The sequence below is a fragment of the Temnothorax curvispinosus genome, unplaced genomic scaffold (genome assembly GCF_003070985.1).
Source record: "Temnothorax curvispinosus isolate PA1 unplaced genomic scaffold, ASM307098v1 QBEX01005133.1, whole genome shotgun sequence".
Lineage (NCBI taxonomy): Eukaryota > Metazoa > Arthropoda > Insecta > Hymenoptera > Formicidae > Temnothorax > Temnothorax curvispinosus.
In genome coordinates, this window is record NW_020214913.1 from 65,508 (window position 1) to 93,506 (window position 27,999).

Sequence of the window (27,999 nt, forward strand, 5' to 3'; positions counted from 1 at the left end):
ACTCAGGCAAATTATATCGGTATATGTATTAATTCGTGATACATGTACACTATTAATAGTGTCGCAATTACGGTCCGAACGTTAGATTCCGGGCTCTTCCGTAGAAATTAGCATAAATAAATAACATACGTCATTTTCGATATGATTATTAATTATTACGCGTATAATTTATGCAGCTTTTATATCTTAAAATATACATATATGATTTATTATTGACATTGGAAAGCGTATACAGTGTTAGTGTCGATACAAAAGAAGGATTCTCGCATACTCGATAATAAATTAAGATTGCAGTGATAATAATTATAATAATAAACAAACACATCACATGTCGGGAGGGAGATGTAATAGCACAAATATTCCCCTAAAATAAGAATATACGTCCTGACGTAGTCATAATTAAAACGACGGGCGTATCGTAAAAAAAAAATAAAATAAAATAAAAATAGAGAGACGGAATCGCGCGTCGTATGCAATGATTAAGGCTATAATAAATAATAATGAGTCTATACCGTCAAGTGCGAAGAAAGGACTATATCCATACGCGACTGGCGACCCTTTCCCGATTAAAGAAGAAAAAGAAAAGAAAGATAGTTTCTTAGAGTAATCTGGACGATATGATTTGTCACCTGTCGTGCACAATATAACAGTTTTTGCGAATCATAATTTCGCTGCGTGCGGGTGAGAATTCGCGAACGTCCGCGCGGCTGTCCGAGAAGGGATCGGCAATCGCGGTACTATTATCGTAGAAATATAGCAGTAACAATACGATAACAATCCGGACTGCGACTGGCAAGATGCTCGTTTTTTTTCTCCCCCGTGGAAAATCAGCGCGTTTCAAATCGGGGGACGATCGAATATCCGAAATCCACGTGAACGTCGTGAACGATTTCTCTCTGTCACGCCGCGCTCGTCCGTCTAGAGTCGCGAACGTTTTACGCTCGTATACAGCTCGAGTACTCGATCGATCGGAACGGATCGAATTTACAGCTGGTTAATATGAGCCGAGCGAACTTAAATGCTACAGGACTCGTGACACTTGACGAATCAATGTACGGTAATTGTCGCTTCTCAAATCTTCCCCGGGAGATACGAGTCAAATTATCTCGTCGATCGATTTCCTTCTTCTTTTTTCTCTCTCTCTTTCTCTCTCTCTCTCTTTTTCTCTCGTATCACCGTGCCAGCTCGGTCGAGCTTAATAGAGATAATTTTTCGGCTCCTCCGTCGGCTGTCCGCACACTCCGTGATACTTTTTCGTGACGAGACTCCTGCTACGGCAGTTTTCGATCTCCAGGAAACACTCGTTGCTGTACGTCATGCCGTCGGTGCCGCAAACCGGGTCGTAATAAGGCGGACAGATCTTCTGGCAGCCGCGAAACAGGAAACCCTGAACACACCTCTTCATAGGTACGACGTATACGTGTTTCCTGGAATCAAGATATTTTTTTTCTCTGTTTGAAAACCGTGATATTATTAAAGTAAAGAACACTGAATTATTTTACTTAGGAAGTAATTATATCGTTCAAGGAGGCAACGTCGATTTCGATTAGTATTTATGTCACGCAAGCCTGTATATACAGCCAGCATTTTTTAACATTAGGGTTTGTTGGGCACGAATATACGTATATCGGGTAAACGTGCAATTAGAAATGGGCACGTTAGAAAGCGATCGAGAATAGAAAATGACTCCTTTGGGAAAATGGGCCGCGCGATCAAGACATCGACAATTTCTACTTTCGAGATTGCGCGCGATTGTGTTCAATTCACCTTCCCGAAGTAGGATACTTTCCTTTCGCGTATTTGAACAGCAGGTTCAAAAACGCTCCCTGCTGGTATGCGGCGCGATACAAGTGGTTTATTATTTCCATAAAGAAGATGTAATGGAACGGCTCTCTGGCGCTGATGTGAATCACTCACGGACTTTCATCGGACACGCACGCGATACCGGCTCGAATTAACCGTTTTCTCGAGGACCAGTTTCTTAGGCAATCTTCTCTTCCTCGGATGTATTTCAATGGCGCGATCGGGCGTAATGAAAGTCTATGGAAAGTATTATATCTCGGGAAGAAGCACGATCGCGGTCACCGGAATTATATGCGCGGCACGAAACGCGCCGCTCTCTGGCTCTCTAGCCGCTTCTGAATAAATAGAATAATTGAATTCGAATAATTAGCCTTCTTACTTCCAACAAGGTAATGAAATTATTCCAGGGCAGTTTTTCTCTATTAAACCAGAATGAAAATTATACGCTTAAAATTAAAATAACGTGACCAAATTATTCTGAGGTAATTTAATTAATTACTTTCTTTGAGAAATAGAAAACTTGTGTAAATTCTCTTTTAAAAGGAAATTAATTTTTAAAGCGTTTATTTTATCTTACAACTTTATCTACAATAATTAACGGGAAAATTTCCAGTAGAATCTAAATATTTTGTAAGATAAAGTAACGACTTTTAATGCCTTTATCAAAACAATATTTGTGTTTATTGCTTGTTTTCTTTTCTCCCTATCCGCCACAATTAGCAACGATTTAATTTCTTTGTTATTATATATTATTTGATAAAAGCTGATACAGAAAAAAGAGAAAGCTTAATAAGGAGCTAGTTCACTCATGCAATTATGCACTTCTCGAGACTCCTCCGAGAATTAGTCTGGCATTAATTTATTAAAAGTTCCCCTGGCGCACTTCTCGCGAACAAAAGCTCTACGCTTCAGTAAAACATGCAAACATGAAGTTTTGTGGCTTACCCGCAATTGTCCCTCTTCATCTCGCACTCGTTACGATAAAGCTTGTTATCGGAGCCGCAAACAAACTGACGTTCCCCACTGCAAATCTGGTTGCAAAGCGCGGTGGTGCGACAGTGTTGTGCCGGAACTTGAACCACCCTCTGGCCGCAAGTCTCACGTTGCAGATGGCAGAGGGACCTGAATGCATACGAGTGCACACATGACACATCCGTAAACACTGGAGCAGGAACGATCCGTGGCCGCTATTTAATCGTTTAACTTTATTATTGCTGTGTGTTATAACACGTTGCGTTCAGTTGGACTTGTTCTTAATCTCGAAAAAAATGTTACAGTTCGAATGTTTTGATTTTAATCCGTGGAAATTTATTATTGCATTTCAAATATAATCGGAAATAATTTTATCGGATTTCAGTAATGTTCGACTAAGTGCGAACGGACGGACGTACACCGGCAAAATCTCGGAAATTTTAATTGATAAACATTAATTTATCTCGCTCGAGTCACAATCAGAACTGGGTATCAGAAGAGAAGAAGTTCTGAAAACAGCCTGAGGTCTCCTCAAACGGGTCGGTCTATCGAACGATCCTTTCGAGGTGCAGGCGCCCTTAAAATTTAAAATCTTCGGCAACGGACGTTCTGGAATCCGAATAATGCTCTTAATCACCGATAAACGTTGCCATCGCTTCCACAAACTGGTTCCTCGGGTACTTCGGCGCAGTCTTCGGGGCAGTGTTCGATCTCTTTCAAGGTCGTGCACTCGCCAACATGAGCCATTTGGATGCCCTTTCTAAAACATATTAAAAATCAAGGAAGATTAATGTATCGTTGATGAACCTATAAAATTCACGATAGAATATTTGTTATTTTTAAATTTGACGGGAGGGTAAATTTATCAATATTCCTTTGAGATAAATACAACTTACAGGCAAACCGCTACGTTCAAATGGCACTGATTTGGATAAGTATTCGCGTCGCTACCGCAAACCGGATCCACTTCGCTTCCGCACCTCTGCTGCTGCTTCATGCATTTCGTTAGCCGGGATCGACACTTCTCAAAGTCTACTACCGTTATCTTTCTTCTTGCATGTTGCCTGTTGATTAACACTTCATTAAAGACTCACGTTTGGCGATCAGTTATTCGTATAACAAGAAAGTAAGCAATTTGAAATTTTTTGAAAAAAAAACACAAGTTGTGTAGGTAATTACTTGTTTCCTACGGTATCAATTTAATAAAAATATATATATTTATGATTTGCATATAAATAGGTGATAGGTGATACGCACCCGCAGTTTAGCATTTGCATCTCACACTCGTTCCTGTATATATTTCCGTCCGATCCGCAAACCGATACTTCGGCCTCGTTTTTGCAGTCCAAGGGACACGCGTTGCTTCCGGATGTCCGTTCCCGAGATACACAGAACGACATTGGTACTTCGAAGACGTGCTTGCTAAAAAACAGTCTGATAAGTATCGTCGGAGCTTAATGAAATCCTTGCGTCGGATAAAACCACAACGAGATTTGCGAGTTGAAACGCAGTTAAATAGGATTACAAAATTCATCAGTCAGTTGTCCAAATTCAGATATCGAGAGAAAAAAGTTGTTAACTTGACTGAATCCGTTCAAGTAATTATAATTTTTTTATTTGAAATATTTAAGTATTTAAATTAAATACGACATATTAAATCTAACATGACGTAATTTGACTTAAATACCTTGACTTAAATATTTCAATTAAAAAAAATGGTAATTAATTGAACGCATTTAGTCAGGTTAACAACTTTTTTTTCAGTGTATAAGTCGCGCAGTTGCTTCGCGTTCTAACAAATCTAATATTTAGACAAAAATCCTGGTGAAAAGAGGCAAAGGATAAAATGGCTCGAGTGTTCTTCAAGTTAGGCAAGGGGTTATAACGAAGAGTACAGGGGAGCAATTCATGAATGATTAAGTGCGCACAAGGAGTAACAGGGGAAAGGAACAGAGGAGACAGGGCATGTTATATACGCCGTTTTAGAGCTCGCGAGAATTTTGTTAGAAGGGCCTGCGTGGACGATCCCAGTTGTATGTTGAATTCGAGGACGAATTGTCGCTTACCCGCAATTCTTTGCCCGCATTTTGCAGGTGTTCGAGTACAAAATGCCGTCGCTACCGCAGGCAGGCTTAGCACCACGCCAACACGATTCACGACAATGTCTTGTGGTCTGGCAGTGCTTCTTGTTCGTACGCACGACGCCTTGGCTGCGAACCGGAAAAAGTCAAAATCGTTTTGCGGCCAGGCTAGTTTTATGTTAAACTCAGAGAATAAACTCTCCTTCCCACAGAATAATACGCGTTTTACGTTTTACGAGCAGAGACAACTGCGTCTATAGTGAATTATAGTATTTATAAAGCCAGTAATTTTTTTCATGCGGAAAATGGGAGAAATAATAAGTGAGTTGTAGATATAAACATAATCAACGAATACATATTATAACGAACCTAACTTTATCGCGCGAAAAAGAAATTCTCGGTGGACATGCAAATGCGAGACAGAGATTAAGCTATTGAGCATGGTTTTCGTAATTTCGAACATTCCCGATCCTCGTAACAGTAATTGGCCGAGGCCGACCTTCGACGTACCCGCAAGTAAGCAGCTTCATCTGACACGTGGACTTGTAGACGTTTCCGTCGCTTCCGCAAACCGGTCCGTCAAGCGGCGCGTAATCGCACGAGACCGGACAGTTCTCCCTGTGGGCCGAAATATTGTTGCAAGGCCCGAGATGAGACAGCTCGATTCCGACCCGGCAGATCTCCACCCTGAGCATGCACTTGTTCAGGTAGGTACGCCCATCGGTGCCGCATACCGGATCTTGATCGCCCGGACAGCGATGCTCGCACTTGCTACCGGATGACCTCAGGCAAGCCGTCTTCTCCGTGGCCACGGTAACGCCTAAATGAGCGTACGACGGCGAAATAATGAGATACGTGGATAGATTTCGCGCGGTCATCAAGCGAAACGAGATCTCGGTGCTCGGTGTATAGGTATACGTATACGACGTACGACCTCGTCGTTCACGACGAACAAATCACCCGATACTCTAACGCGTAAATAGTTCGTTTCGACGCTCTAGGAAATCGCGATTCGTTTTGCAGCCATGTATAATTTATCGTGGCCATCTATTATACGAATGAACGGATCCTCGTTACCATAGGCTATCGGCGCGCCGGTATATCGCGATGGAAAGAGAATACGATAGGAATCTCTTTATCGTGACCGTCCGCAGTCCGCGCCGTGAAGCACGGTAATATCGCATGAAGACCGGTGAATGAAGGTCGCGTTATTTCCGCGATTGTATAATTGAAGCGCGCCCATCGCGTGGTTATATTTCTCGATAAACCGCTACTAATGGGTCTCTACGCGCTTATTCTTACGTTCGTTTAATATACGAAACGGAATAACGAAATCATACAGATTTACTGTGATATAGGTACACATCCAGCGACGAGTCGAGCGTCTCGGGAAGGGAGAAAAGACTGTAATCTCGATGCGAGCGAACTGGAACGTGTGTGCTACTATAATAACTATTATAATTAAAAGCGCCTTACCCTTTCCGCACATCTTCTTCCGCATTTCACACTGCGACGCGTATATGACACCGTCGCTGCCGCAAATGGGCTCGCCGCTCGGCGGACATATCCTGGGACACGCACCGGACACATAATCTGCGTGAAAAATTATGCAGATGTTAACGAGGATAACATATGCGTTGATAATATAATGATTACATGTAAAGCATGATAATTATTCTTAATAATATTAATCGAACCGTTATCGAAGATAATTGTATCTTCATGGCATCGCGTTACCATAAATAATCGCATTACCGTGAAATGTACATTGGTACGATCTTTCACTCAAATTGTTCGTCTTCCCACTCATTTAATAATCGTGTTCTACCGAGTACGCCCGAGTACTGTTAGAAAAGCGAAGTTTAAGCGTCAACGGTACTCTGATTAAAGAAGAAGAAAAAAGAGAGAAAAAGAAAAAAAAATGTAATAACATTTACTGTTAGGTGCTTCGTTTTGTTATGCGCCATCACGGTAACCTCGCGCCATCACATACCTCGCGTATTAAGAGAGCGCCTATTATTGTAATGACATAATTGTAATAATAATAATGCTTAAGCATATATGTAACGCGGTCGGCATAGGGAGGAAGTAAAGTCAACAGCAAAAAATAAATACCTGCCTAAGTGGAGGAAGTGAGTCATACGCATGGTTTAACCATAATACGGAATACAACCAGGTTGTTCTCTCCGTGCGGGATCGCTCCCGCTTCGGCCGCTTCTGACGAAACGATCGCTCGAATATCTCAGGATATTGCAGTCCATTGAACATAGGAAGTCCATTAAATAGCTGAACGCGGGAGAGCGCTCGCGGAAACGTTTAATACGCGATACATCGGATAAGATCGGCCTGGCACAATCACGCGGCGAGCTGATCGCGATCGCGTGAGGCTTATGAAATGCATCACACGGTGTACTCAAGGTACACGTACGCATTCCTAGACGACAATCTCGAGGGCGGGGAGAATATTTATCGCATGTGGACGCGCGTAAAATCCACCGTCGCGTCGCAGTGGTTCTCGTTACGCTTCTCGATCGCGAGGCTTTATGGCCAGATGTCATAAAAGCAAGCCGGGAGTCGTCTAGTCGTAGAGGCGTCTAGGCGCCTAGGTCACGCGGCAATATCGAAAGCTAGGCAAGTTACCGCGCGGTGTCGCGGGTTTTTACAAGAAGTAAAGGCTGCTGTACATCACTGGTACATCGTCTTTCGCAATGTTACAATACGCGAGGGATGTGAAGCGGTATATTAAATCGTTACGGGGTATTCTGCATGAGCAGGGATACATAGGCTATATTGAGATGATATTTAAGGTCGGCGAGAGAAACGACGAGAGGAGAAGAGGAGAGAGAGAGAAAGAGGAATATAACGTAATTTCCCGACAAGATCTCTCTCGTCGTCGCTCTTTTTGGCCATAGCGTTTATCCGCAAGAAGATTCTCTGTCGAAACCTTAATTACTTCCGGTTGACCGTCCGAGGCAGATATCTGCCGTGTGCAGGTCTGCGCCGCCGCCGGTCTCGGTCCAGCGAGCGTCGGGTCAACAGCACACGGGATTTACGGCACTCGTTCCATACCGGATCGCATAATATAACAAATTATAAAATCGAACTTTACAGTTAGGGATGTATACTGGACGTCCGAGGGCGCGGTTACCATCGGTTTCGTCGGGTATCGAAGAAACGCATCGAGGCGCGCTTTATTACGCCTTACGAGCCTCCGATCGAAGTGGGTTTAACGCATTATTTATTAATCTCGCAAATTGCGCTGTAATCGGCAACCGGATCGGCCCCGTCCTTCCCACTTAAAAGAGTGTTTGCACCAAATTTGCACGAAAACCGGCATCTTCGATAAAGAGAAACGAGCAAACTTTTTTGCCGCCCTGTCGTTTTTTTGACCTCCTTCGGTAAAACGTACGTGGCCCGATAACTGGCCGAAACAGGATTCTTTGCGTTCCGTGGGAAATCAGGGCACGCCGGCTGCACATAGCGTACGCCACGCGGACAGGCGTAAAGCAGGTTTACGAGCAACTGTATAATTACGCTGATTATAATTTATCGATCGGTCCAGAACCGCTTAATGACTCGCGCCATCGTATATCAACGTCTCGAGTCGCTCGCGATATCTAAATTGACTTCGTCGCGGGTGTCAAGGGTGGTTTCCTGAAAGATGTCGTCTCTCGAAGAGCCGAAAGAGTATTACTCTACGCATTTACAGACGTTCTTTCGATTGTACAACGCGCACCGGCGAAATCGATCGTACCGCACTGCCCTGTAACCCGCTCTATCTATCGATCATTCGCCTTTTTAGTTGCATCGCGGTCGCTTGATGCGCCGCACTCACCTCTCTTCATCATTTTCACTATATACTGCGCGAGATGGAATAATAATTAAAAAGAAACAATTTCCATCACGAGATGTTTCGCACGCGTAATGAACTTTAAAACGACGTTACGTTCCTCATATACGCTTATGTAATTATCCTTGGTACAAAACGATGATTGTTTTAATCGCTCGCATGACTTCGACGAATATTCACTCTTTTCTTTTGCAATAATTGAAGGGTGCTGTAAACTTTTTCGAAAAAGGATTACAATTATTTGAATCATTCGAACAATTAATCAAAGTAAACAATTCTATTGGTAGTGAATGGTTCTATTGGTAGTGGTAACCAAGTATTACAATCATCAGCATGTCGTTATTCATTCCATTGATGTTGTTAGGCGTATTAGTTTGACATGCTAATGATTGCTGCAGTGATTTGCACTTGTACACGAAACTGAAAAAAAAATCAACTCGCATAAAGATCGTTCCAATTAATTAACGTATTGTTTCATAAGATGCTCAATGGTATAATTGATGAGTTTTGCATACGAATCAATCTGAAACTATTATTATTTTTCATGATACACATATAATAAACGAAATAAAGATATAAACCAATTAAATATAAATAAAAAACAGAAGGAAGATTGTATTTATTAAATTGTTGCGTCTCGCATTTGCGTGATGAACGACGTGATCTTTTCGCGCTGATCGCGCTGAAGAATTCGATCGGGGTCCGTTCGCAGACGACTAGACAAGTGGTTATCCGTCTCTCCCGACATGATTAAATGAATCAATTATACCAATAAGCAACCGACGTCTGGATAAGCGGCGATCGGCGATTGGTGAACAATGCAGATCGAATTATAGGACCGTAGAAACTGCGGGTCGCGCGCGCGTGCATGCATGCGGTACGGTGCACAATGAATGCGCCCGGACAGAGAAGGAAAGAGGAGGAGGAGAAGAAGAAAAGGAAGGAGGGACGAGAGAGGAAGGTATATGCGGGTCGGTGAACCGCGGCAAGGATGCACCGGCGGTCGGGTGGATGCTGCTCTTCGAATTTTTGTCCTCGAAACGAGAGCCCGAGAGTGGAAAGCACAGATGCGGCGGAATCGCGCGAGCACGACGTCGAGATCGATAACAGTTAATAAAGATCAGTTTAACGAACCGGAACAATTTCACATAGGAATACGAATGTGTATCGCTGCATATGCCGCGCGATATTTTATTTTAAAATAAAACGATTAATGCCAATCGCCGTCTTTTGTTCCTCCTTCTCGTGCGGACTATCTTTGGCAAGAAGAGTTGAGAGATCAGCTGGTCAGATGCTGCTCTCGCGACAATCACGCGAAGCGTTTTCCAGTTCCAGAATCTCCTTTAATCGATTTTACTAATACGGGATTACTTTCTTCCTCTTTCGCCCCTTTCCCTCTGTTTGTCTTTCCCGTCAATCTCTTTTCGCTCCGAGCGACGGGTTTGATTTCGCGACCAGGATCGAGGAAAATCGGTCGCTCGGCGCGCGTGTGATGAATAGATCTTGTCGCGTCGCGAGAACCAGAAATAGAAGTGAAACCAGGCAAGACGAACAACGCCGTGTGGGTAATTGATAGCGGAACGATCGCGCATATTACGTGGCTACAAGTTTACGCAGTGCACGGTGTCCGAGTGTGCGTACTTATATACTTGAATCGGGCTCGTGCCGGAGTTATATAGTATGCTAGTTTCCTCTCGCGATTCCTCGAGAATCCTTCGGCACGGGGAGTTACTCGTTAGGACGCGTGACAAATTAGAGGAAGCACTTGTTGTGCCTCACGGCGACCGGCCAGTCGGCTAAATAGATTTTACAATTTTTAACGGCACAGTTACCAGGCGTGCCGTTAACCCCGTATAGCGAAGCTATTTCGCCAGAAGTTAAATCTATCGTTAGAGAAATCTCTTCATCTCTTTCTCCACCTCCTCCCCATCGACTCATCGAGACTTTATGATTATTAAACCACCGGCGTGACAAGATAATCGTCCGGTTAAACGCTCCCTTCCGACAGCAATGTGCGTCACAGTCAAAGTTATCGCTACGCTATCTTGTTAAGTAATTCTTAACATTGCGCTGTTCACTTGGAAGCGCTCGGCTCGTTAGCTTGCAATTTCTGTTACTACGTGATGCGAGAAAGTTCCCTTTGGCGGAATAAGCTGTAGTCACTTTACACGCGAGGAGCAAAATCGACACAGTCCGAGTATAAATTATTCAATGTCCGGCACTATTGTCATTGAATACGATTCGAAACGCTGATATGCGTAGGCTTTTCACGTTCTATTACATTGATCGATGATGTTGTTGGAATGGCGAAGTGCATTGTCCACAAAGCCCATAAATCTATTTAACCGATCGTGTTTTTATTTCATAACATTTTATGTATTTCACATGAAATCAATATATTGGGTCAAATTTTATTATCTCTCGATTATTTTCGATGCCTGATCCATTAATTTCTTTAGATCTTCTATTAGTATTTAAATATAAAATATTTTATAATTAATCGTGACTTTCCAGCGTTGCCATAGTACGATTAATTTCCATATCAATCTTTAACGATCATGTTTATATACTCTCGCAACGATAGAGCGATCTTCGTGGGTAAATCAATGATAGCATGATGATTCAATGATGCACATCTTCGCGATAGTATATCAGTCATTATAACCGGTTTGCATAACATCAGTTACGATAACGTGCGTGGTCGCGATATGGCTGCGTAAATATTGACGCGAAGAGTATACAAACGGAAGTTTCTGGCGAATGTAGACATCGTATTGTTTCGCGAGAAGCCAAATTGCGATACTTGTTAAATTACGGTACTTTCTAATTATTACAGATTATAGTCCTCTTCTGGTGTGTTCTCGTCTATCGGTTAATTGAAACTTTTGTCTCCGTCTGATTTTCTCATTGTCAGTAATAGGAGCATCTCGCGTCAATTACGTCCACGATCGATCTAAAGATGCTTGGAGATCGTCACGCTTCCGGCTACGATTCCGACCGATCTTTCGGCATGTCTTGGCGTAATTACGCGCTCTCGAGACGCGCTATCGCCAATCTGTTCCGCGTGAGAGTGCCTCATAAATCATTTGCAATATCGATACCGTCAAAATCGCGGGAGCTCGTGCTCGGATCGGACAGTTCCGTGCGCGTAGCGGCAAACACATTGGGTTGGCCGATCACCCCGGCCCGGTCGGTCGTCGCTGCCGCGCTCTTTATCGCTGCGAAACGATCTCGTCTTCCTCATAGCATTGTCCCGTAACACGTCCGCGCGGTGTTGCATTAACGAGGCCTCGCCTCGCCTCGCCTTACCTCTCCGCATGGAGATGCACTGGGAACGATGTAATTACGGACAAAATTATTTTACCTCCTTTTCATGAATGAACCGGATCGATGACTAAAAACATGTAGCTCCCATTGAAAATTTTAACTTTGCATCATAACATTTGAGATTCATTGGAAATTCAAGGAATTTCGAGGACACCAATCTAGATGGTGCAAGAAATAAACTTGGTTTATTTAGAAACTCACCTTTTAGTCGATTTTATCGAAATAAAAATGTTCCCTGTGCTGATATATTTTATGTACTATACCCTGTAATTACACGTGACCGATAGGAACACAACGATGCGTTGTTGATCGCAAGATCAGACTCTCGTATACGTCACATCTTCAAGGGATGGTTGATTTTTACTACCAGCATTTCTCCGGTATCTCTGCGAAACGATCTCGGTTTCCTCATAGTATCTGTATTGTATCTGTCTCTCTTTTTCCCCTCTCTCTTTCTCTCACACACACACACACACACACACACACACTCTCTCTCTCTCGCGTACACATCGTAGAACTGGCCTTAAGGAGGCTTAAAGCTAGATTATTTGAAATGACGATGGCATGCGGCAGCACTCGCATGATTTATCGACTTTGCGGCACGTGACGAGAACTGCATCGTTCCTAGCGTACATAGGCGGATCGGAAGCGTAGACTCTTCGGAGACTTTGAAATAATAGTCGAGTGCTAGGATTTGCTATAAGTAAGTAAGGATAACAATCTTTAACGAAGTATCGATATTTCGCTGATTGACTATAACAGAATTATTCGTATGATATAATTCAATTATTTCCTTAACTCTAATCTAACATGCCTTGCATCATACGTAAAAAACAGATGCGACGAATTACATACGTGTTGTAATCCTTATTTTATAAAAAGGAGGAATATAATATAACAAATTTAATGATTAATTAGAGAAATTGATTAGTAATTTAATTTTATTGATGAGATGAATATTGAGAACTGCCACATGCAAAGAATTTATTATTTTTATTAGTCACATTTGTCATTACGTACTCATTCAATATTGATGTCATTGATCTTGATTATTAAGTCAACGATGAATCTAACGTTATATCACAGGATGACAATGCAATTTGAAAGCGAGTTGAAAGAACGCCGCGATTATTTGGCCAACAGGATTTTCGAGACCGAAGCAGAAGTTACGAATACACACCGATCGGCAACGCGCACGCGGTACCGGTTCACCGTGATCTGTTATAACTGTATACGAGCCGATATCGTATTTCAACGCGTGACAAAAAACTAATTAAATTGCGGGATACGGCCGACTGGACACTCACGTGCGAGGATAAAGGAGCGGGAGTCCTGCTCGATCTATTTCCCGCGACTATATGTATATGCTTCTCAAAGAGAGGTCGAGAGCTCGAAAAATAAAAATATTAGCGATATTTGCATATAACTCAAATGCACCCCAGCGCGGCACTCGCGTAGAAATATCGTAATTATCCGTTGATTAATCCATGGACCTGTGTGTATTAAGTAAGGGGAACTATTTAATACGTTAATCGAAAAATGAATATATCAAAGAAAGCGGATGAATAATGGAATAAAAGTAATGATGGATGTTAAACACATCCCAAGCTACGTGGCTATTGATTTGTTACGCATCTTTATTTCGATCTTTATTTCGCTCCGATCGAAAGGCGTGCTATCAGAACTATAGTATACGCACAACGTTGATATCCGACGTTCTTATCGTAACAGATCTACAGTGCAAACGCGCGGATAGCTTGCATATCGTTGTCTTGAAAGTACACATCTATTTAGTACATCACAACGAAAGTTAACGCTCGGGGATATTGAGCGGCGGTAATTTGCAGGTAAGACGCGCTAATTACAGTCCGTGTCTAAAATAAAGCATTGAGCGACATCAATGTTAAATCCCCGTCGTTCTTGCCAATTACATCTGATATTCACGCCTCGTCGTCGAGAAACAAGCGCGACCTGATCCGTATCTAAAGAGATCTTGAATTCCAGGGAAACAGATGTCGGAGTATCGCGCGGAATTCGTTACCGTTTTGATCCCCGGATGGGAACTTTAGAATGCTAATTTACTATGCTTTCGACGTATTGAACTCTTGGAGTAATTTATTTACAAGCAGGTTCCAGCGCACGGCGATGTAAAAGAGAAGCAGTCTTTTTGTGCGTTGCATCGTCAGTTTTGCCGGTAAACGATTTCCGGCTCGAGCGAGGCTTCAATTGGACATTCGCTTCGAAGCCAATTAGATTTGTGCTATCTTATGAAAAGCTGAAAAGACGCAAATAAGAGCAGAGAGGCTGGGGCGAACGGAAGCATAATAAATATGGAATGAAAGGAAGGGCCACTAATTACGCGAATTAATCGAACGACCCCCTTTTCGCGGCGCTCGCTCTCGAGAGCCACTCTCGTTCCACTTACGTGCTTATACCCTATCCCCGGCTTATCCTTCTGTACACAAGGGACGCGTGGCCCAGGTGGCCCTACGCATACACGCGCAGATCAGCACAAGAACCGCGCCGATATGTGTGCCGTCGTTGATCATCAAGCACGACGAGCATTGCAGCGCGGCGGCGGCGCACGGCGAGTCTCAATTTAAGTGGACGGAGTCGTAAGCAGTCGTAAGTGGAGTACTGGGACGAAAAACTGCCTCCCCGGATCGGCTCGCGTTGAACGATCTTCCATACGTGCATGCGTGCGTGTACGTTCGCATGCACACGAGCGATTCCGATCCGTTAGATCGGAGAAACCTTCGACCGGCCACTACGACACAACGACGGAGAGGCGTCGCGCTACTTCCTCCTCTGTCCATATATGCGGCAGTAACCGGCCCTCTTTTTATCCTCCGTCGGCGTGAAAATTGCGGTACGCATATTCGCGCCTTTTTCCGCGCGCGATCGCCCACCGCGCGGAACGCAACTGCGTCTCGATAATTCACTGCGTTACGTCTCACGATGTCTCATGATATATCTCATCGCGTCGCGTCGGCCGCACCCGATTATATCACACGATATGCACAATACGTTTAATCCCCGGGTGGGAACTTTAGAATGCTAATCCACTATGCTTTCGACGTATTGGACTCTTCGGGTAATTTATTTACATAATTTTAATTGAGTATCACGTTGTCACAACTCCCGAAAGCGATAGATTTTTCGTGGACAATTCGTTGCGATTCTACGTATTAGGTAACTTCTATGAAGCTGTATGAATACGAGAGAAGTTGTAAAATCGTGGTACGACTATATAATTTCATACATGAAATTTTTGTAGAATATTAATACGTCGAGACACACAAGAATGTGGAATTACCTCCGGTACTAAAGTTTAAAGTTACGACCGAAGATTCTGAAGCTAAAGTCTCCATCTTTTGCGTCAGTCATTTTAGCGGTTGACACAATATTTCTGTTTAGTTTTATTTTCTATATATACGAGTAACATCGCATCCCGCGAGCCAGATGACGCTTCCCAGCTTCTTATTTGCCGAGTGAGGTGTCAATAAGATGATAACGTCACAATGCGATCTCTAGATATTTGCCATTCAAAAGATAATTACACGCTACGCTTGTTTACCACTGCTTTTAATGTGAAGCAAATGGCACATGTTTTAATTCGTATCTTGTTATTACCGAAAACAAAGTGGAAAGTAAATAGTGTATTATTACATGTACTTATGTGTTAAACAGATCGTATGTCGTAAATATATTTATTAGCAAAGGTCAACGAAAGTTGCTATTCACAATAATTCAATTTGTAATTCGTATCAGAACATAAAATACAATTTTATTTTATATGCCATTATTTTCAAGGAGATGGTTTAAATCTTAATTAAAGAAAAACGATATTTTATTTTTTACATTTGCCTCATTGATCGACAATGTTTTGATCCCACACTTGTCTACACCGATCTCGCGAAAACCTTTAAAATAATTAAACTAGGTATGGTCCTTTTCTCAAGAAACCCGGAAGTGAAAGGGCTGACGGAATACGCGAATAATACCTACGAATATATACATGTACTGTGCTTGTAAACGGTAGACAAGCTAGCAGATTTCGATTTTCATTATCCAGCCGTGGGCTTTGATAACGCAATTGAATCTCCAGCGGCTCTCGTACACTTTCATCGGCGACGGAGGGATTATGACCTGGGGCGTTTAACACGAAACGATATATATCTCCAACGGTGTACGGCCGGCTAAATTTATCGCCATCGCGCACGAAGGTGTACTTCACGCTGTGTTATACGGCGAAAGGGCCGCGAGTTTTCGCGCGGGTTCTTTGCGCGCATCGCGAAGAAGGTAATCTTGCGCTACTCCGGAAGTATTCAACGCGGATTAGTTTACCGGTCGGTGACAGCGGCAAAAATCGTAGACGCAACAAAGTGCACGTTAAATCGCGTACCCCCGACCGTTCGAAGCGTGTACCTACGATAGCGCGTTTACCCGGGATGAATTATGTTTTCATTTCACCGCGGCGGAACATGCTTGGAGGAACTATTCTGGTAAGTGACACGTTGGCTCCGGAATTCCTTGAACAAATTTGAATAACGGGAGTACAATAGCGATAGGCAGCGCGTATGTAACCGCACAAACAAGTATTTCAACAAGCTCTCTGTCTTGCGGATTCCTCCGCAACCTTTCGTTACGAATTCTTAATGAGATCACAATTCTGATCAACGCAAAAGAATCTAAGTATATCACAGAAAAGAAGGAGAAGGCGAAGCGGAATGCGGATTTGCGTGTGTAGTTTTATTACATCGTATAAACCGTCAGATAAGATTAAATTTCTTAAGAAGATTGTTGCAGTAGTCTGCCGCGCGATAATAGATAACAAAGTAATTAAGAGGGTTTTCTGTGCTTCCTTGTTTTATATACCAACGGCATTTAGTCCTTCAAGTACATTATAATAATGTAATAATGCAATAATTTATACGACATTATGACGCTTTCACTTTTATCTATTATTTCTCAGCAAGCAACCAAGCTTTTAATAAAATTGATACAATGTTTTTAATTATCATTATTAATAAATTTTTTATTACGTGTAAATACAAAAATTTTGCAAATCTCACCGTTTACGTAGCTACTGATGATTGTGTAAACATTAAATCGCTTCTACTCAATGAGTATAAGATTCATAATGGTGACCTCGGGTCTTAATTAGTAGCCTGCCAATTGCCATTGATTGCTGCGAGAGGATAGATCGCCGGCGTTTAGTGCGTTTAATGATTGTTTTACGGAGAATATATCCCGACGTTAACCTCGACCTTTATATCTTCTCGCTTCACCGTGACTTACAGCAGCGATCTTCAATCATGCAAAATGACGTTTCATCGATGAAACGCGGAATGGAAGCGAAAGTCATTGATAATTTTAGTCTCGCGATACAGCCTCCTTTCAGGCTTTATTAACTGTTTCATTAATCTCAAGTTGTCTCGAAAAGAATCGAGGCGCAGTTATCTTTTGAAATCTTTTAACTATCGTTTCATCGGTTGTCTTGATGAAACCACCGATGCAGCTCGAGTGAAAGCTTTCGCTATTTGATCCGACAGAGGTAGATCCAATCGCGATGACTTCCGTACCCTCGCCGAGAGGAAACACGAAAGTGACCTCGACCTTACCTCCATACCTACTTAAGTCTAGGTCAGGGTTTCCACTGTCTTCCGACTGTGGAGGAACGATTATGCAGCTTCATTAGCCTGAGGAAACTATCTCGCAGTCGTCTGCGCGAACTACGGGAATCTAATGGCTTATTACGCGAGCTCCATGATTAATCATCCGTTTCTCTTCCTAAGAATCTTCCCGTCAGCTTTCTCATCCGCACGATTTCTCGAGCAGCCTGTCTCGCTTCTGCATTTCTAACAAGCAATCTCAAGATATAATATTGCGAAGAATATCGTCGGAGCATACATACGTAAATCATCGTGCTTTAATTAAAACTGTTGCTCGTTGTCGTTAAAAGCTTTCGATCGCGGACGCATTGAACAGTCAGGACTAAGTAATCGAAACAATAATGTGGTATATATTTACTATAATCATTAAAATCATTGGTACTCAACTTTGATCACGAATAAATCAAGTATCGTTGTTCTATGAAAAAATATGAAAAATCAAAGAGGGAGGAAAAGATACGGATTCCACGGACAACTCTTAAAATGCAAATTTTCCGTGGAATTATTTGAAGTTACTGTAATTTGAATTGCACGCGGAATTTGCACCGCGTTATGTATAAAATATTTGAGACGTGGCGTAGCGTCATAAAGTTAGAAGATCATATCGCGAAACTCGTACAAAAACACGAAGAAACCTAGATGTTATTAGTGAAATAATTCACTAACACAGAATGCTACCGCTGAGTGCTGAATCCTTTGATGTCGATCTGTTAAAGCAAATATATGCAATTTGCAAGAGAGAAAGATGCAAATACTCGGGAATGAAAGCTCCTGCGATAAAATGCAAATTATTGCAATCTCGTATTTCAAATACAGCGCTTAGAATTATTTGCTCATATATATTGCAACGATAACGTATGGTTTATCAAAAATTTGCGTATTTCAAACTGATGTAGACTTTCCTGAATAATACGAAGTGAAATGTAGAAGAAACTATTTTCAAGTAAAGACATTTAACATGTATTTAAATATTCTTATATCTGAAGATTGTTCGAACATATGTGAGTTTATATATATACATATATAATAGTTTATACTTTGTTATTTAATTTTTACTTTGCGAACCGTCAGTTACAGTCTATCAAATACATTATTCGCGATTTGCATGCAAATAAGTGAACGTACGTATCGTTGATATGACGAGATGCTAGATTGCAGAATTATTATTGCTCGCTTGAAGTGCGCTCGTTATTACATGTAACACATGCAGTAACGTTCAAAAATGTCGTCAGCCGCACAAAATATCGCTCTCACACATCATTCCCTATATTTTTTGCGCGATATACTTATTTGACATTCATGAGAACACATTCACTGGGTCTCCGGGTCAGCAAAGTAAGTCAAGCATCGACTCGTAAGATGAATCGACCACAATAACGGTGTTTAAAGCCTGACCCGAGACGATCGAAAGAGCCAATCGTCTGACTCACCAACTACTGGCTCGATGCCTAATGACCATATGTCGATCGATCGTCAGTCAATGGCATGGTTCGAGGTAAAATTGATTATAAAACGGGCGCAATTGTTTCTTATTTAATTAAGTATATAGTTCTTTACCGTAAAATAATAGTATTCCAATGTTAGACCGAAATATCAATCATCTGATTAATGAACGAAACTGATTGTGAGTGGAATTATCCGAATCGAGATTAGCGTTAATGTTTTAGGATGAGGACAGTCATTGATCGTATATGAGAGAGATTATATGAGAGAGATCGATCAATCACTTTTCGAAGAATAATGGTTAGCAAATATGAGATAATATACAAATTGTGCAAAAAGATTGAAAATTACGAAATAATTATATATATATATATATAATTTAAATCACATAAGAAGAGAAGATTACTTCTTTCATACATCTAATTAAAAGATGGACTACAGTTTTTCAATTCATTTAATATTGTATTTAAAAATTAAGGATTAAAGATTTAGCGTATTCGCGAAACGTTAATAGAATGGAAGCTATATAAATGTGAGATAGATCGTCATCTTTTATCCGGTGACGCTTAACATTGATGCTCAACATCATACTACGGTTACTGATGATTAACTAAAAGAAAGAGACAGAAAACGAGTCGAGCAGGTTGTCCTGTTAACAGACTAGTACAAATAGCCCGACGATAAGGTTTAACGCGATATTATAACGATTCCGTCTCTATAATTATATAATTTTGTGCATAATAACGATTCAATTATATCATTATAGAATCCTTTGACGGTATGACTAATGAATTATTTAAATAAATGATCAATTATATTCCTGCTTCTTCTAACTTTCTTTTTTCTTTCTCAATCGCAAGTGCAGACTCTATTAAGTGTAAACTCTATTAAGTATATTATACTTGTATACTTAATAGAGTTGACCTAGTAATTGGAAATTACTATAATTTTATATCATATATAGCGCGCAACATTGTTGGACGTTGAACATGTCATTACAATTTACTCGTATTTACAATTCGAATCCACTAAATCCAGCCACTTTTTGACTATTGATTTGCTTTAATCTTAATAACGCAAGAGTTGTGCTCAAGACGAGAATCTCCATTTTTTTAAATTTCAGTCGCGCGCTATTTATCATTATAATACAACGTAATAACGCAGAGATTCTGCATCACTTCTCGCACAAAACGGGTTTCCTTCAACTTCATTGAGTGGTGCGTATCTATCATACAATCAGATAAATTGTATTAGAAGTGTTTTGCCCTAATATTGCTGTACTGCCACAAATAATTTGAAAGTAACGATGTCAAATATATTAAATATGCAAATAATGTTTAAATTAAAATATAGTTATTTGTTGCATTTGTTCCATTTGTAATAATCACGAAAGGTGTAAGATGACTTGCCGTTACTAGTCCCCATTGAAAAAGTTCTTACGTCTTACTACAATACTTGATACGGCCCATTAAATACAGCAGAAAGATTTATTGTCGTCTGAAAGAGATGATTATGCATTTCTATATTCTAAAAATAATTGATGAAAATACAAGATCAGATATGACCTACAAACAGAGTGAATTTAATCTCTGAACAAGTTAAGTTTCTAATCGCTGTAGAATGACACGTGACCTAGTTTGCCGATAAATTAATGAATAATAATAATGTAGTTATTATTGTATTGAAGATATAATGGTAAGAGTCATAAGAATTCGAAGTCTTTGACGGCGTTTTGCGTGAAGCAACCAGTATCGTTGAATATTTTAGTAGGAAACTAGTTGTACATACACGGGGCAAAATAAAAATTGACAATGAACGAGGAACGTGACTGCGATGTATATGCCGTTTAATGAATAATTTACATTTTCTACGAGCTGCTTCACGTGCACAAATAGCGCCGACACGACAAGGAAACCGTTTCGATAGCATCGCTAGTGCGTGCTCCCAACTCCACTGGCGTATAAGTAAACGCCTTTCCACTTAGCATAACATACATTTACGAATCTTTACGGATGTTCATTTAACAGTCCGCTCAGTTCTTGCTCTTGGTCTTTACTGAGATTACGACTTTTAGCCATTACGTGTGACATGTATCGCTCATGCTCGCATCGAAACGGTTAAAGTAGGTACATATATATTTACCGAATATAAAAAAATTATAGACATTTTCACTCGAGGCAATCGAAGTAATGCCTTTCAGATTCATTCGTTACGTGTACTATGTAAATCTTATTACGAGAAACTAGGCTGTATATCTTCTAAACATTTTCGAAAGTATAACTGTTTCCTGAAAAATCAACTAGAGAACGGGTTGTGTGTGACATGAGAAAGAATAATATTTCTAATAAAACGTATAAGAATATTTATCATAAAATAAATGTATAAATTGAGATATATGTATTTTTTTATAACGCAGATGTCACGTCATTTTGGCGTAGCTTGTCTACAGGTATTGAGACCAATGATCTTATTATGGTGACTTAAAAAGATTTAAACAGGACGAATTTTCTCTGTTACACTCGTTGCAGCATTATGTATAAAGGTGGTCTGAGAATTTTATTGTACTTGTTATATATATAAACATTTTGCTCGAGAAGGTACTAACGAACCATTCATTCAGCACTATAGGCAGCTAACTGCCTGGAGCTCGGCACTAAGTATGTATATCGTCGACTTAATAATACAAATTACACCTCTGATTCGGCGATTAACCAGATATTCAATCAGCAGGCACGCTGTCGCAAATCATTTAACGGATGCTTCGAGCACATGAATATGAAACAGTGAACAGTCAGACGAAATATAGAGGTGACTTATATAGACACGTGACTTTTTCTCGTTTCCATAATATCCTTAATGTCAAAATTAATGTAAAATTGGCGCCAAATGAATTTATGACCAACCGCTATTCGGACGTTGAAGGCAACTGACCGTGAGAAGCTGACCGTAACTTTATGGTCATCGAATCATTACATTATAGAATATGCCACTAATTATATAAATAATATAAATTATATAAATAATATAATATTATTTATATAAATTATATAAATTATATAAATAATAAGCCGGATGTATCAATAACATTCAGTTTACACTTAGTAACACGAAAATAGCTGATTGCTGTTCCATGCAATTAACGATTACGGGACCCTCGCACTGATTGACACACGTCCATCGTCGCCCTCCCAGTTTTCCGTACATCACTATGTTCATAATTATCGGGGCACCTGAGCGCAACGTGTAATGAATTTATTATCAGGTCTGTTTTATGAACGAAACCGTCACGGCCGATCCTTCGTGCGGAACGCGAAGACGCGGCCCATATAATTATCTTGATGTCATGCGATCGGTGGGCTAAGTGGGCTTGCCCATCCGTAAAAGACCGTACATTTAAGTGGACAGCAGGTGCATCTCTCGGTGTTGTTTAAATCACCTTCTTTAATGATAATCGTTATTTACTTCAGCTCATCATTTACGACATTTACGTTCAGATTTGCTTTGACTAGTTAATAAAGTCTCTAAAAGTAAAACATTAAATTAAATAACATTATGCGATTAAATTTTTCAAGCAAATAACATTAGCACTACGCGAATTGATGCATAACATAATCACAACACGATTTATTTTGTGATAACTTTTAAACATTATTTATTTAATAAAACGATGGCTATTTATTATTATTGTGTGTGTCGAGATTATGTCAATTATTTTTCAATACACCGTTGATTAAAAATTCATTTAATATGGAGATGCGCGTAGTAATTTAATTTTTGAATGCAAGGCAAAAAGGTAGAAATTTATAATAAATTAGAAAAGTGTGAAATATAATTTAATGTATAAGATAAGTCTCAGATGTAGTATAAGCAGTTTAAAGAAAAGAGAAGATACTATTGAGAGGATGATGAGAAATGATGGAGAGACCAGTAACTGCACGCAATGCCGTCAATAAACGTCAAGTTGAACTTTCACGATATTACTGAGCGTCGCATGAAATTACAGGAAATTGCAAACACACTTAATTTCTAACTGGACAGATATCTGCGAGAGCGTTTTTTCATTAGTAAAGGAATGTGGAAAATGATGCAAGAAATGGACTTGCTCTACACTTATTTCAATAAAGAAGATATTTTAAAATTGACGTCGTAATAAAATAAATTTTTGAATTTGCTTCGAGATTATATATTCAAAAATTAAAAAAAAAAAACTTTAGTTTGATATATTTTTCTATTCATGAAGAATAAAATTGTCATTTTGTCACTTATATAAACATGTAAAACTATAATAATAACAGTATTTTGTAGCGGTGTTGTTGAATAATTTTTGAAGATGTTATACAAGGTTTCACGAGTAAAGATTTGCTAAGAGATTTATATTAGAGATTAGCTCGATTACAACTAGTTATTTTTTTTTACATTTGATCGAGTCCTGCTATAATGTATAGACTTAAAATGGTGACTCATGCTAAGACAATGACCGCCTCGGGACGATGAAAATAGTTTGCAATTTTCAAGGTGTGTGGGCCCGCGCATGCAACTGTCTCCCTCGGTCATTTCTGCTTCTCTCGTGCCTCGCTACAAATTGCACCGACAAGCGATCTAAGAACAAGGGAACTGCTCTCGTTGAAGAATTAAAATCTCATCAGACCTTCCAAAAGAGATAATACGCGCGTTGTTGCGAATAATTGTGAAAAAATGGAAAAATTAAGAAGTATAAACGCCGAATCATTTCGATGCTCTGAATAGGAAAGTAATTTTGAAAATATCCTGCGGAGCAATTATGCAAATTATGTAATTGTATTTAATTATAATTGTACCTAAATAGAATTATAATTCTTTAATGAGATTTCTCTCTCTTGTACAAAGGGAAGCATCTCGCCGAGCGAGTTGAAAGGGCTGAACACATCGTTAGGGACTCTTTGTGTCCGCGTTGAAACTCGTTCGCAGCTTAAGCATTCAAAGACCGCCAATCCCGGTAGTTACTCTTCATCCTGAGAGTTTCTCGCTACATCCGGAAGTACATCCGGAAGTAAAAATCCCACGATCCGTGACAAATATATTTTTGAGTTCCCTCTTTCAATTTCTCACGTCAGGATCCATAAATCCGACTTTACTCGCGTGTCGCGCGTTTATGCGTCGCTCGAACACGCACTCGCGTGATTTATCGTTACTGATGGCTTAATGAAATTTGCGACGTCGTGAAGTGAGAATTGAGCACGTGATGGTGCGCGATTAGGAAGAAACGATCCCGTTTTATAGCGCTAGGCCGTGTAGGAAAGGAGAAACACGTACGTGTACGATCCGACACTTACGCTGATCGCAATAAATTATCGGCTATTAAATGCCCAGTAAAATCCAGCGTGTATTGTGTTAGTTGGAAAATAAACTGTGCTCCACGATGGCGATGGCATTGAAGATATAATCGTTGCAATGAATTCGTCGGTGATCATCGTAATTTATGTATTATACGCTTTATAACACGCGTTATTACCGTAGGAAATTTGTTATGTTCAGTTTCACTGTCGTTGATCTTAAAAGTTGCCTGTGGATTTAGGTGTCTGTACGGCTACGTTGAACAATATTATTTCGTAATCTGACAGAATGTGAGAAATAACTGTAATTCGTGGTCTAAATGATGACAGCTGTATACTTATCGCATACGAATCATTATTTAATGAAGAGATGATTTTGCCTAAATAAATAAATTTAGTCAACGCTACTCATAATTCATCAATCATCCTATATGATATAAATTAAAAGTTTTTTATCGTGATAATTTTATACGTGAAACAACCAATCGACAGAGTAAAATGTATCGCAAAACGAAGATATTTCTTTTCGTTACGTACAATCTTTATCTTATAAATTTATCTTATAAAATTGGGATAATTAGCAGCGATTAAGGTCAATACGAAGTCCAATCGCGCAGTTTATAAGTCGTGCAATCGATCGCTCTAAACTATTTAATTACAGGATGAACTGCTAATTAATTAATTAGGGGATTAATCGCGCGACACGCTCGATGACTCGCTCGATGGCGATACCATTATCGTTGCGGTATAAACTTGAACGAGGATATACTTTCCGACTCGGCGGCAGTCGCGATGCATACCGGGCATCATTATAGACCGTGGGTCGGAAGTTCGTTACGACCGAGAGGTGTGGAGGTTTCGCTATCGTTAAGGGCACCGACGGAGTCTACTCGTTACTCGCGGATTCTCACGTGCGCTCGCGCGAATCCTTTTGCGCGCATCGCGCATCCCGTGGACTTCCAGACTCGTTCGTCGACGAGCAACGAGTTTTAGCCGACGATTAGCATACTTAATTAGGCGCGTCAGCCCCGCTAACTCATCGTTTTGCGCGTTATATGTGCCCGGTCGAACACCCGAGGCGACCTATACGGGGCCCTTTATGCACTCTCTCGCAGTAGCGTAACCGTCGCCCGGAACTACGACTGTGAAACCATAAAAGACTCATCACGTATTTCCCGGTTGCGCCGCGTGCATTCCGCCAGAGATAACGCCAGAGAAGAGATTGAGATGCAGCCTCGACGTTAGTTTATCTTATGGTTACAAACAGTCCTCATTTAGCGGTAGTATGGACGCAGCAACCGCTACAAACTTCCGGAATTAAGTTAATCCCCGTAAAGCGATTGATTAGGAATTATTCATTAAGCAGAATAGCACGAAAAGAATAAGTACTGCATAATATTTCCTTGCATCGGTGTGCTCTCTTTCGATATACGGATCGAAGAGTATTCCACAAGCAATAAAGTTATACTACTTTACTACTACTGCTAGCGAGACGAGATTCTTTCTGATTACGGATTACGTCCATTCGCAGCATACATTTTCCAATTCGTTCAACGTTCAACTAACTGTAATTACGAGAAGTTTTTGCGCGGTGTACATCCGGACAAAAGTCTAAGAGTACCGATGAAGTTACGCCACTGAGCCACCACGTAAAAGGGCCATACAGCGAACGTAAATCGAGGAGTCGAGAGGAAGAGGAACGAGATCGGTCCCGTGAGTCGACTCGTGCACGAGGATGCGAGCGTGCGAGAGATTAAAACGAAAAACTCTTCCTCGCTCCTCTTCTTGCATTCCCCTTTTTTTCCTCCCTGAAAGAGCGTCGCATTTGGCTGTGGATGCCTAAAGTTCTTTGCGGCGCGGCGGATTCAATGGATGCCCCCCTATCGACACCCTTCGCCGCGAGGGAAAGGGAAAGGTGCGTAGTCAATACATACGCGCGGACGTGTATGAATTTCGGTGAACATCGTCATTAATTTACTTGTTGCTCCTCGTTGGCGCGTACGAAGAAACGGTTCCTTAATCACAGCCATACTCATGAACCGTAACTTCCGTGTATGTCTCAGAATAAACGGGAGATCTGAATTTCACACCTCGACACATTCCCGACCAAATTTATAGCTATTTAGGCGCTCCCGCAATTTCTGTTTAATCCGTTCGTTTTTTTCGGAAATATTGCGCGCTGACGTGTTACTTTCGTTTTTAATTACATCGATTTATAATTTTACAGACGAATTTTTTGTTTAATAAAACAAAACCGTTAATGGTTAACTTTTGTTTGAATACGCTGAAAATAACATTGTGTCGCATATCTGTGCTTGCCCATTCATATAATTGTCCGAATAGCTTTTATTTAGAAAAATTTTAGTTAAGTTATAAATGAAGTTAAATTAATGAATCCCTAATAGAATGTATAAAATTATATGTCTATATATTATTCCGAAATTGATGTAAATTTGAATGTGAGTCCTGCCTGTCATGCAAAGTTGTTACCTCAATATTTCACGGTTTAAACTATTTCTAGTATCGATCCGATTCTAATGTTTTGCATGAATTTTAACGTTATATCCATCATTTAAGCATTTGTGGCAGATCATTAACGAGAAGTTTACTCTCGATCGACCGTTCCTCGTGGAGTAACGAATGGATTCGTCTGGTTGCGAATCTGGTTTTGTTCGCTTCTTAATTACTCATGCGTGAAGCGAGGATATCAAATAGTCATGGTAACGAGTGCAAAAAGTGATGACAATGTAGATAGTTTTCCATTTTTTCGAAAATCGTTAAAGAAATGGAGATTGATACAAAAGAGAGAGACGACCCGTTATAAAGAAATTACATGAAATGCTTCTATCATTTTATTAATTCTTGAATGAAGAAAAAAGTTTAGCACAGCACAATTCAATACAGATCTGATTAAAACAATTTATAAAATAATCATTAAAAATGTTATGTTATTTCAATGAATAGATAACGTGAGATCAGCTCATTTGAAATGCCTTCAAAATTAATTCGTCGTGATCGTTTCGTCCTTGCTATTTTTTAAATCCTAAGTAAGTAACGAGCGCGCACTTAGAATAATAACACGTCGAATGGCACTCAACATCCCACATTGCTTTCGAACGTAATTCCAACCATGCGGCACTCTCTCGGTACATCCCCAAAAGTGATACCGACCTTGAAGGCAGCCCAACAGGACGATCCCGAGGACGAGCGAAAGCTGACGACGCATTCTTCCAATACTATCACGATGTTGCCGATGTGACGACTTCACAAAACGATATCTTCGCACGGACGACGAATTCCTCCTGGAATCGCTCTGGCGGATGATTATCCTATTGCTGGGACCCTCGTCACTGAGGTCTTACGGGAGCAGAGCGGAGGTGGAGGAAGAAGAAGAAGAAAAATAAGAATAAGGAGACCGAGAGGAGGCTCGAGGAAGAGCGTGCCGAAAGATTCCGCGAGGCCAGGAGAGGAGGAAGTGCCCTCTTCGACCTCTATCGTCCTTCGAGGTCCACGAACGACTGAGGCGCACGAAGCGA

General features: G+C 40.6%; 2 protein-coding genes across 3 annotated transcripts in view; one reads left to right on the forward strand and one right to left on the reverse strand.

Moving 5' to 3' along the window:
* Positions 1–27,999, forward strand: part of LOC112454587 (apoptosis-resistant E3 ubiquitin protein ligase 1) — a 63,374-nt gene that overhangs the window by 652 nt on the left and 34,723 nt on the right. The window lies entirely within an intron of this gene.
* On the reverse strand, positions 187–27,996 carry LOC112454588 (agrin). Of its 2 annotated transcripts, none has more exons than XM_025016079.1 (9): positions 27,635–27,996; positions 6,333–6,449; positions 5,367–5,676; positions 4,842–4,985; positions 4,033–4,197; positions 3,672–3,839; positions 3,413–3,535; positions 2,749–2,925; positions 187–1,427 (listed from the first exon to the last, which is right to left on the reverse strand). In XM_025016079.1, the coding sequence occupies exons 1-9, from the start codon at positions 27,687–27,689 to the stop codon at positions 1,196–1,198; spliced, it is 1,491 nt and encodes a 496-aa protein (XP_024871847.1). In that variant the 5' UTR covers positions 27,690–27,996; the 3' UTR covers positions 187–1,195. The 2 variants fall into 2 exon arrangements, with proteins under 2 accessions (XP_024871847.1, XP_024871848.1); XM_025016080.1 differs by lacking the exon at positions 27,635–27,996 and adding an exon at positions 14,459–14,946.

Coding starts and splice junctions, on each gene's coding strand:
- LOC112454588 (XM_025016079.1), bottom strand. CDS start 27,689: ATGCGTCGTCAGCTTTCGCTCGTCCTCGGGATCGTCCTGTTGGGCTGC. Junction 5,677..6,332: donor GAAGAAGATGTGCGGAAAGG/GTAAGGCGCTTT, acceptor ACGCTCATTTAG/GCGTTACCGTGGCCACGGAG. Junction 3,536..3,671: donor TTGAACGTAGCGGTTTGCCT/GTAAGTTGTATT, acceptor AATATGTTTTAG/AAAGGGCATCCAAATGGCTC.